Below are 11,975 nucleotides of genomic sequence, written 5' to 3'. Positions count from 1 at the left end.
AGTGTGTGTGTGTCTGTTCAGTGAGTGTGTGTGTGTGTGTCCAGTGTGTGTGTGTCTGTCCAGTGTGAGTGTGTGTGTCCAGTGTGTGTGTGTGTCCAGTGTGAGTGTGTGTGTGTGTCTGTCCAGTGTGAGTGTGTGTGTGTGTCTGTCCAGTGTGAGTGTGTGTGTGTGTCTGTCCAGTGTGTGTGTCTGTCCAGTGTGAGTGTGTGTGTGTGTCTGTCCAGTGTGTCTGTCTGTCCAGTGAGTGTGTGTGTGTGTCTGTCCAGTGTGAGTGTGTGTGTGTGTCTGTCCAGTGTGTGTGTCTGTCCAGTGTGAGTGTGTGTGTCTGTCCAGTGAGTGTGTGTGTGTGTGTCCAGTGTGTGTGTGTGTCCAGTGTGTGTGTGTCTGTTCAGTGTGTGTGAGTGTGTGTGTTCAGTGTGTGTGTGTCTGTCCAGTGAGTGTGTGTGTCTGTCCAGTGTGTGTGTGTCTGTCCAGTGAGTGTGTGTGTGTGTCCAGTGAGTGTCTGTCCAGTGTGTGTGTGTCTGTCCAGTGTGTGTGTGTGTCTGTCCAGTGTGTGTGTGTGTGTGTGTGTGTGTGTGTGTGTGTGTGTGTGTGTGTGTCTGTCCAGTGAGTGTGTGTGTGTGTCCAGTGAGTGTGTGTGTGTGTCCAGTGAGTGTGTGTGTGTGTCCAGTGAGTGTGTGTGTGTGTCCAGTGTGTGTGTGTGTGTGTCCAGTGTGTGTGTGTCTGTCCAGAGTGTGTGTGTCTGTCCAGAGTGTGTGTGTGTGTCCAGTGAGTGTGTGTGTGTGTCCAGTGTGTGTGTGTGTGTGTGTGTGTCCAGTGAGTGTGTGTGTGTGTCCAGTGTGTGTGTGTCTGTCCAGAGTGTGTGTGTGTGTCCAGTGTGTGTGTGTCCAGTGAGTGTGTGTGTGTGTCCAGTGTGTGTGTGTCTGTCCAGTGTGTGTGTGTCTGTCCAGTGTGTGTGTGTGTCTGTCCAGTGTGTGTGTGTGTGTGTGTCTGTCCAGTGAGTGTGTGTGTGTGTCCAGTGAGTGTGTGTGTGTGTCCAGTGAGTGTGTGTGTCCAGTGTGTGTGTGTGTGTGTCCAGTGTGTGTGTGTCTGTCCAGAGTGTGTGTGTGTGTCCAGTGAGTGTGTGTGTGTGTGTGTCCAGTGTGTGTGTGTGTGTGTCCAGTGAGTGTGTGTGTGTGTCCAGTGTGTGTGTGTCTGTCCAGTGTGTGTGTGTGTGTGTGTCCAGTGTGTGTGTGTGTATGTGTCCAGTGTGTTTGTGTCCAGTGTGTGTGTGTGTCTGTCCAGTGTGTGTGTGTGTATGTGTCCAGTGTGTTTGTGTCCAGTGTGTGTGTGTGTCTGTCCAGTGTGTGTGTGTGTATGTGTCCAGTGTGTCTGTCCAGTGTGTGTGTGTGTGTGTGTGTGTCCAGTGTGTGTGTGTGTGTGTGTCTGTCCAGTGTGTGTGTGTGTGTCTGTCCAGTGTGTGTGTGTGTGTGTGTGTCCAGTGTGTGTGTGTGTGTGTGTCCAGTGTGTGTGTGTGTGTGTGTCTGTCCAGTGTGTGTGTGTGTGTCTGTCCAGTGTGTGTGTGTGTATGTGTCCAGTGTGTCTGTCCAGTGTGTGTGTGAGGTTATTATTTCAGGGACACTGAGGAGTCTTCAAACCAAAGCCCAAACCCTGGATAGAGGGGCTCAGTGAATGTGGAGGTGAATGTGATCAGGTGGGTCAGTGTGTCAGAGGAGGCTCTATAGAAGGACAGAGTGCCGGCTGGCCAGTCCAGATACACTCCTACTCTGTGGGAGCTGGAGGAGGGGACGTCTATGGTAGTGGAATTATTATTGTGCCAGGCTCTGTAACTGTTGTAGGAGTAGAACAGACTCCAGGACTTGTCATTGTATCCAAGACCACAGTCATCCTTAAGGTCTCCTTTCCTGCTGATTCCTTTATATGTCACTCCTATAACAGCCCCTCTCCCACTCCTCTCTACCTCCCAGTAACAGCGCCCAGTCAGACCCTCTCTACACAGCACCTGTCTACAGTCCTCAAATCTCTCTGGGTGATCAGGATACGGCTGCTTCTCTCTCCTACATGTCACCTTTCTGTTCTCCTCAGACAGAGAGAGGAGTCTGTTTACTGTGTTTGGGTCCAGTGTGAGATCACAGACATCTGATGGATGAAACCAGACACAATATTAGAAATCATCATCATTCACATTAGAATGTTAACTCACTTTTCACTAATTCATTTAATGTAGATGTTTCTAGGTATCAAAAGGAGAAGTTTAGGTAACTTGAGACTTGTAGAATGATCATATGTTATACTGTATGGTAATATAAAACACACTTATTCACATTAATTACACACACACACACACACACACACACACACACACACACACACACACACACACACACACACACACACACACACACACACACACACACACACACACACACACACACACACACACACACACACACACACACACACATTGTCAAAGCAACTCTTTGTAAACGTTGGTGTCCCTGATTTCTGCTTCTGTAGAACTACAGCTGATATTTAATATGACCAAGTCAGTAATGATGATGGTCTTTGACTTTGACTTAACTTGAATTAAGATTTATTCTTAGTCATATTCTTCACAGCAGTCAACACTCACATTTTCTAAGTCCAGGTTTCATTCTGTTTTCTCCACCATGTTCCACACTGTAGCGGTAAGCAGAAGAACAGACAGTCATTGAGGGATACACCTGAACTCACACACACACACACACACACACACACACACACACACACACACACACACACACACACACACACACACACACACACACACACACACATGGTCAAGCATTTGTGAAAATAATTGTCTGTTTGTGTCCAGTGTGTGTGTGTGTGTGTGTGTGTGTCCAGTGTGTGTGTGTGTGTGTCCAGTGTTTGTGTGTGTGTCCAGTGTGTGTGTGTCCAGTGTTTGTGTGTGTGTCCAGTGTTTGTGTGTGTCCAATGTGTAAGTGTGTGACGTGTGTGTGTGTCCAATATACACACACACACACGTCACACACGTCACACACTTACACATTGGACACACACACACAGAGGAAACACACACACAGTAACATACAACAAAGTCAAACATGTCTGATATGAACATTGACATAAACCCTCTACATACTTGAGTTTCTCCAGTCTGCAGTGTGGATCCTCCAGTCCAGCAGAGAGCAGTCTGACTCCTGAGTCTCCTGGGTGATTGTAGCTCAGGTCCAGCTCTCTCAGGTGTGAGGGGTTTGACTCCAGAGCTGAGACCAGAGAAGCACAGCCTTCCTCTGTGACTCCACAGCCTGACAGCCTGACAAAGAGATCATCATGACTTCACAAACACACTGAACAGTACAACTTACAATACAACTCCAAAACAGAAACTAAAACGGTAAGCTTCACTGTCCAAACACATATGGTGTGGACTATGTGTGTCTGGTAAACACATGTGGATCTGGTGAACAGTTATCACTTGTTGACCAACTACAGGAATACTGACCTCAGAGTCTCCAGTTTACAGTGGGGATTCCCCAGTCCAGCAGAGAGCAGCTTCACTCCTGAATCCTTCAGGTCATTGTTACTCAGGTCCAGCTCTCTCAGGTGTGAGGGGTTTGACTCCAGAGCTGAGACCAGAGAAGCACAGCCTTCCTCTGTGACTCCACAGCCTGACAGCCTGACAAAGAGATCATCATGACTTCACAAACACACTGTTAATTTAACACCAAGAGTGTAGAAGGACAATGGCAGATGCATTTAGTTAATTCTCCCAAACAACATAAAGATTAATCTTCTGTCTTCTAGAATTGTCTGGTCATAATGTTATACTAAAGTAAACATCAATGCATTGATTCAGTATGTTATTCAATATAATATTATATACATATTATAATACATCATTTTCTCTAAACTGAATATTTCTTCCTGATGATTAGTTCTTATATGTCATTTTATTTACTCACAGAGCAGCTCTGGAGGCTTTGACCACTGGCAGCAGCCTCAGAAGACCTTCCTCTGATCTGGAGTATTTCTTCAGGTCAAACACATCCAGCTCCTTTTCTGAAGTCAGCAACACAAAGACCAGAGCTGACCACTGTGCAGGTGACAGGTTGGGTTTTGAGAGACTTCCTGAGCTCAGGTAGCTTTGGATCTCCTCCACTAGAGAATGGTCATTCAGACAGTGGAACAGATTGATGCTCCTCTCTGGAGAGAGATTCTCCCCGATCTTCTCCTTGATGTACTTGACTGTTTCTTCATGGGTCTGTGAGCTGCTACTTGTCTTTGTCAGTAGACCTCGTAAGTGCTTCTGATTGGACTCTAGAGAGAGGCCCAGAAGGAAGCGGAGGAACAGGTCCAGGTTTCCCGTCTCACTTTGTAAGGCTTTATCCACAGCACTCTTGTAGACAGTAACTTCAGTAACTTCAACCTTGTTTCTGAAAAGCGACAAAAAGTTTCTGAACATTGATTGAGGATCATCCATTAGATTCTCATTGTTGTTGATGAATGAGAGGAACACATATACAGCAGCCAGAAACTCCTGAATGCTCAGATGAACAAAGCAGTACACCTTGTCCTGGTACAGCCCACATTCCTCTTTAAAGAGCTGTGTGCACAATCCTGAGTACACTGAGGCTTCACTGACATCAATGCCAGCCTCTTTCAGGTCTTCTTCATAGAAAATCAGATTGCCATTCACAAGCTGTTGAAAAGCCAGTTTTCCCAGTGACAGAATGTCCTCTTTATTCCAGTGTAGACCTGTCTCTTCTTTCCCAAGATACTTTTCATTCTTCTGTTTGGTATGAAACACCACAAGGTGTGTGTACATCTCAGTCAGAGTCTTGGGCATCTCTTCTTTCTTATGTCTCAGCATGTGTTCAAGTACTGTTGCAGAAATCCAACAGAAGACTGGAATGTGGCACATGATGTGGAGGCTCCTTGATGTCTTTATGTGTGAGATGATTCTGCTGGACAGGTCCTCATCACTGAATCTCTTCCTGAAGTACTCCTCCTTCTGTGGGTCATTGAACCCTCGTACCTCTGTCACCTGGTGAACACACTCTGAAGGGATCTTATTGGCTGCTGCAGGTCGGGTAGTTATCCAGAGGAGAGCAGAGGGAAGTAGATTTCCCTTGATGAGATTTGTCAGCAGAACATCCACTGAGGTTGACTCTGTGACGTCACAACAGATCTTGTTCTTCTGGAAGTCTAGGGGCAGTCGGCACTCATCCAGACCATCAAAGATGAACAGAACTTTGTACTTGTCGTAGTTGGAGATTCTTGATTGTTTGGTTTCCATTGAGAAGTGATTAAGAAGTTCAATCAAAGTGTTTTCCCCTTTCATCAAATTCAGCTCCCGGAAAGGGAATGAAAATACAAATTGGACATCCTGATTTGCTTTTCCTTCAGCCCAGTCCAGAATGAACTTCTGCACAGAGACTGTTTTTCCAATGCCAGCGACTCCCTTTGTCAGCACAGTTCTGATTTGTTTGTCTTGTCCAGGTAAGGGTGTGAAGATGTCGTTACATTTGATTGCAGTCTCTGGTCTTGCTTGTTTCCTGGTTGTTGTCTCAATCTGTCTCAGCTCATGTTCATTATTGACCTCTCCTGTTCCGCCCTCTGTGATGTAGAGCTCTGTGTAGATCTTATTGAGAAGTGTTGGGTTTCCTTGTTTAGCGATCCCCTCAAATACACATTGAAACTTCTTCTTTAGATTAGATTTGAGTTCACGTTGGCAAATCACAGCAAGCTCATCTGAATCTAGAAATAACAGAGGATATTAATATTACGTCTGTTTTAATGCCTACAGTATTGTAGGACTGTTATAAAGTTTTAAATTATAATTATTTATTCTCTTAACTGACTGTATAAATGTGTAAATGTTGTCATAATGCATTACAGACTGGTGTGACTGATTATATTATTATTGATGGTATTATTAATGTTGTCTCTCTCTCTCTATATTAATCATCACAACACATCCCTACAGCTACTTGATGAGGTCACTAGGTGTTGTGTTTAGGCTAGAGGTCGACCGATTAATCGGAATGGGTGATTAATTTGGGCCAATTTCAAGTTTTTATAACAATCGGAAATCGGTATTTTTGGACACCGATGTTTTATTTTTTTATTCTTTATTTAACAAGTCAGTTAAGAACACATTCTTATTTTCAATGACGGCCTAGAAACGGTGGGTTAACTGCCTCGTTCAGGGGCAGAATGACAGATTTTCACCTTGTCAGCTCGGGGGATCCAATATTGCCACCTTCAGGTTAACTAGTCCAACGCAATAACGACCTGCCTGCCTCTCGTTGCACTCCACAATAATCTGACTGAGCATTCAAGCATACAAGTATCTAAGTATCTGACTGAGCGGTGGTAGGCAGCAGCAGGCGCGTAAACATTCATTCAAACAGCACTTTCATGCGTTTTGCCAGCAGCTCTTCGTTGTGCTTCAAGCATTGCGCTGTTTATGACTTCAACCCTATCAACTCCCGAGATGAGGCTGGTGTAACCGAAGTGAAATGGCTGGCTTGTTAGCGCGCGCTAATAGCGTTTCAAACGTCACTCGCTCTGAGCCTTCTAGTAGTTGTTCCCCTTGCTCTGCATGGGTAACGCTGCTTCGAGGGTGGCTGTTGTTGTTGTGTTCCTGGTTCGAGCCCAGGGAGGAGCGAGGAGAGGGGCGGAAGCTATACTGTTACACTGGCAATACTAACGTGCCTATAAGAACATCCAATAGTCAAAGGTTAATGAAATACAAATGGTATAGAGGGAAAGAGTCCTATAATTCCTATAATAACTACAACCTAAAACTTCTTATCTGGGAATATTGAAGACTCATGTTAAAAGGAACCACCAGCTTTCATATGTTTTCATGTTCTGAGCAAGGAACTTAAACGTTAGCTTCCTTACATGGCACATATTGCACTTTTACTTTCTTCTCCAACACTTTGTTTTTGCATTATTTCAACCAAATTGAACATGTTTCATTATTTACTTGAGGCAAGATTGATTTTATTGATGTATTATATTAAGTTAAAATAAGTGTTCATTCAGTATTGTTGTAATTGTCATTATTACAAGTAAATGTAAAAAAAATTGTATCGGCTTTTTTGGTCGTCCAATAATCGGTATCGGTATCTGCGTTGAAAAATCATAATCGGTCGACCTCTAGTTAAGGCTGCTACAATATCATTGAGTTACACAGCTACTTTAGCTGTACTTTAGCTACAGCTTTTAAATGTTATAAAACAGCATTCAACATGAGGCAGACAGATCTTACTTTTCTCCAGTGTGTCAGCAAGCTCCTTCTGGTTCATTTTCCTCAGGACGTGCAGTGTGATCTTCAGAGCCCCCTCTCTGGCACTGCTCTCCTGCTTCTCATCTTCAGCATCCACCACTTCCTTATCCTGCTTCTGACTCTCAAAGCCTTCTGGGAGTTCTGGACTAAGAATCCTCTTGAACATCTTCAGCTCATTTTTCACAAATGTCATAATATTCTCTTCAAGCAACTGAAATAAATAAAGTAAATAAGTTAAGCAAGAGACAAAATGCTTTCTCATTAACACATTAATGAATGATTGACAGATCAACTTTACTTGAGGTAAACAAAAACAAATGTACATAACAGGACCACATACACTGAATATGGAGGCCAGGTCTGTTTGATGACTCTGGGAAGACTGACCACTGAGAATCTCTGACTCTGATCTCTCCTGTTGGTTTCTGTGGACAAAACATGAGATTACATCATCTCATCACACACACACACACACACACACACACACACACACACACACACACACACACACACACACGCACAGGGAGGGAATGTTGTGTTTGTTTAATATTGTTTTAGGACTATGAAAATGGACAAAATGATTAGCCTATGGATTATGAAAACAACAAAAAGAAATGGGAAAATGGGAGAGGAGAAATGACTAGAGACAGTGTTGTTTAACTCACTGACCATGACCCATGAGTTCTTCTTACCTTTGTTCAGTAGAAAAGTCTCTCTTTCTAAAGTATATAGGAAGTGCCATAGACCGGTCACTCTTCATGGACACACAGCTGGGTACAGGGGAGGCTGGTCTCTCCTGCTTGATTGGACTTCAACACAACAGAGACAAACATTACATCTCTCATCTACTCTGAGCTCAGATGGGGAAACAGAAGAAGAGTTTCATTCCAAAAAGCTATATATCCATTTTCAGAAATGTTCGTAAATTAGCTTTTATTGTTTAAAGAAGTTATGTTTATGTTAAGTTATGTTTTTTTGCTAAATGAGGAGATGGCACGTGGGTACCTGCTTCTATAAACCAATGAGGAGATGCCACGTGGGTACCTGCTTCTATAAACCACTGAGGAGATGGCACGTGGGTACCTGCTTCTATAAACCAATGAGGAGATGGCACGTGGGTACCTGCTTCTATAAACCACTGAGGAGATGGCACGTGGGTACCTGCTTCTATAAACCAATGAGGAGATGGCACGTGGGTACCTGCTTCTATAACCCAATGAGGAGATGGCACGTGGGTACCTGCTTCTATAACCCAATGAGGAGATGGCACGTGGGTACCTGCTTCTATAAGCCACTGAGGAGATGGCACGTGGGTACCTGCTTCTATAAACCAATGAGGAGATGGCACGTGGGTACCTGCTTCTATAAACCAATGAGGAGATGGCACGATGGTACCTGCTTCTATAAACCAATGAGGAGATGGCACGTGGGTACCTGCTTCTATAAACCAATGAGGAGATGGCACGTGGGTACCTGCTTCTATAAACCAATGAGGAGATGGCACGTGGGTACCTGCTTCTATAAACCAATGAGGAGATGCAGCGCGAACTGCGTCACAAATAGAACTGACTTCTAGACGCTCGTTGGCGCGCGCGAGAAGTGTGTCATTTTTAACAACGAAGTTAATTTTGCGACGCGAGCGTTGTAGTCAGCCTGTCAGCCCCGCTAAAAGGCTGGTGTCGTTACTCTGCCGTCTCCGGTGACATGTTGAGGTAAATTTACTAACCGGGAGAGTTGAATTATGTATTTTATTGGTGGGCTGGAAGACGCACTCTTGTCTTTTCTATTCCGAGGTTGTTTACTCGCAATATCAGATATTAAGATGTTTTATAATGAATGTTTACTGAGGTTGAGGTTCTGACTAGTGATTATTTACCCGGTGTTCAATACCTGCTATTGAGGCGCCCTGAAAATAATATTCAAAAGTTCGGTCCTTGGACACAGAGGGGTTAAACACTAAAGTTACCGTCCATCTAGTGAAGAGAGGAGAACCGGACAGAGGTAGCCAGCATCCGTCAACGAGAGAATGATGTATTGTTAGCTAAGTTAACTAGGATGCTGCTGGTATAGTAGCTAGCTAGCTTACCGAGCTGTACTGACTAGCTTGGCTAGCTAGCTGGTCGTTCTGTACCTCGTCTCGATGAAAATGACGAATCCGGTGAACCACAAAATGAAACAAGGATAGAGAGTGAAAAGGATCTGGCTACACTCATACTGTCCCTGACCGTAAAGAAAAAAGCAAATTGAACAATAAACTTCGGTGTCTCAACACTGTAGTGAACTCCGTCGTTATTCCCCAAGATCACCTCAGACAACTCTGCGCGTAACCGGACAATATGCTTGGCGCCACACCGAACGTGGACGCGGACAGATCTGTACGGGGACGCGGGCAGTTCCAGAACGCGGAAATGGGCAGTGCAACACAATCAACTAAACCCAGTCTTTACAGTGGGTTACATTAGTAATATTCATTTTTTTGTACTATGTAAAACAAACATTCTAAGTTTTTTTATAACAATGTTTTGAGATCTTGACCCATATCGCCAATGTGTCTCAGAGTAGAAAATTGGTTGTATAAGTGCTGAGAATAAAGTCATTTTACACTCATGGGTATAAATTAAAGCTATGCATGAAGTCTCTAGTCCCACCTAGTCGTCAGATATTTAGGACACCTCGTGAGCTGTCCTAAGTAGTTAAGAGTTAACAGCAGGTGTCTTGATAATACTATAGAATAATGCAGTGAGTCAGTGGTTCCTGCACCACATGTAATTGCTTTGTAGTAGTTAAAAATAATGTTTTATATTTCTATATGATCAATCTATAAATAATATAGACCTACATGCAACAGTGTGTGTTGTGCTTTTGGCAATGATTTATGTATAATAATTATGTATAATATATATATATTGTATTATGTATATACCATGTATGTCTGGATAGCATTTTGTCTTCATTTTGGCAGATTAACTCATGCTTATTTCTGAAGATTAATTCAGGTTTTCGCCCAGCGGCTAAGGAGTTGGACCTGTGGCTGGTTTGAATCCCGGGCCGGGCGCTGGACAAAACAGGTGGGATTGTTCTGACCACTGGAGGGCTGCTGGGTTCACATCCTCAAAACATTCACCTTTCGTTGATCAGAACTCTAGAGGTTCTTCTTCACTGAACCCCAAAATATATATAACTTTTAGTGATTCCATATATTAAGGAGGTGATAGAAGCCTTTTTGGTTCTATAAGGAACATTCTTTTCTAAGAGTGAATAATAAACACGTTTTTCTTTTGATTATTTAATTATCTACATCATGTTATCCCTTTGGAGCGCAACATCACATTGTTAAAAAATAATCCTAAATTGGGCGTGGCTATAAATTGGGCAATTGAAGGCATCTGGGGCGTAATATGTGTTCGATGTAAATGAACATTGTATGCAACGTTGTAGGCAACATTATTGGCAAGGGACTTGATGTCTACTATGCCAAAGATATTTAGAGTTGTTAAACGGGTGTGAAGAGTGTGTTGATATAACGGTTATATTGTCAAAATTCTGCTTTTAACAACGATCAGAATTGGTTAAAAAACTATCCATTCCATTATATTAGTCAATAATTAAGAGTAGGCAAAGTGGTCGTGTCGTGAAAATTCTATCAAATGTCTTACATTGCCACGAGTACAGTCAGGGTGCCGTGGAACCCCTGCAGTACCTCCACAGACCCCGGATTGAGAACCCCTGCAGTACCTCCACAGACCCCGGATTGAGAACCCCTGCAGTACCTCCACAGACCCCGGATTGAGAACCCCTGCAGTACCTCCACAGACCCCGGATTGAGAACCCCTGCAGTACCTCCACAGACCCCGGATTGAGAACCCCTGCAGTACCTCCACAGACCCCAGATTGAGAACCCCTGCAGTACCTCCACAGACCCCGGATTGAGAACCCCTGCAGTACCTCCACAGACCCCGGATTGAGAACCCCTGCAGTACCTCCACAGACCCCGGATTGAGAACCCCTGATTTAGCAGATGCTCTTATCCAGAGTGAATTACAGTAAGTGCATTCATCTTAAGATAGCTATTTATTTTGGAAATAAACTTAATAAAATCTTCATAAAATTGTCATCTTACCTCTTAGCTTTGGTGTCATGTCCCCCAGAGAGATGCATTTTAGAGGCAGGGCCCCCCTCTCTATCCACAGAGAGACTCATTTTAGAGCACTGTCCCCTAAACAGAGATCCAGCATGTTGGTTGTGGTTAACACAGTGACAACAAATAATTGATTTCCAATGGTTTTCATTTATTCATTATTTCTTTGAGAAATTATACATTTACTAACAGACATATCGAAACAGTCAGATGATTTAATGCAATCACATGAACATGTAGTTGTGACATTTCATCTCCATGGTAACTGTCAATAATAATAATAAGTCACTGTTTGTTAAGGTAGTTATATACAGTACATCATCAATAATAATAATAATAATAAGTCACTGTTTGTTAAGGTAGTTCTAGACAGTACAGCAACACAAGGCCATGTCTCACAATTATTTGTATTCACTAACAGTAGGCTATTTATTGTTCATTGTCTTTCAATCTGTTCTTTTCTAAACGTATCTGAGAATATAGACAGAAAGGCTGAAACGGACATGATCGATCTGAGGGGGAAATCTTTGATCC

General features: G+C 43.4%; 1 protein-coding gene across 1 annotated transcript; it reads right to left on the bottom strand.

The window, feature by feature from the left end:
* Positions 1–1,606: 1,606 nt before the first annotated feature.
* Positions 1,607–7,505, bottom strand: LOC120044136 (NLR family CARD domain-containing protein 3-like; the record flags this gene model as incomplete). Its single annotated transcript, XM_038988726.1, has 6 exons — positions 1,607–2,139; positions 2,633–2,679; positions 3,146–3,319; positions 3,509–3,682; positions 3,969–5,757; positions 7,286–7,505. Coding segments are annotated over 6 exons (2,937 nt in total), but the record flags the coding sequence as incomplete, so codon positions are not given.
* Positions 7,506–11,975: the final 4,470 nt, after the last annotated feature.

The sequence above is a fragment of the Salvelinus namaycush genome, chromosome 3 (genome assembly GCF_016432855.1).
Source record: "Salvelinus namaycush isolate Seneca chromosome 3, SaNama_1.0, whole genome shotgun sequence".
Taxonomy (NCBI): domain Eukaryota; kingdom Metazoa; phylum Chordata; class Actinopteri; order Salmoniformes; family Salmonidae; genus Salvelinus; species Salvelinus namaycush.
The sequence above is the reverse complement of the archived record's forward strand: the minus strand, read 5'-3'. Positions and strand labels throughout refer to the sequence as shown.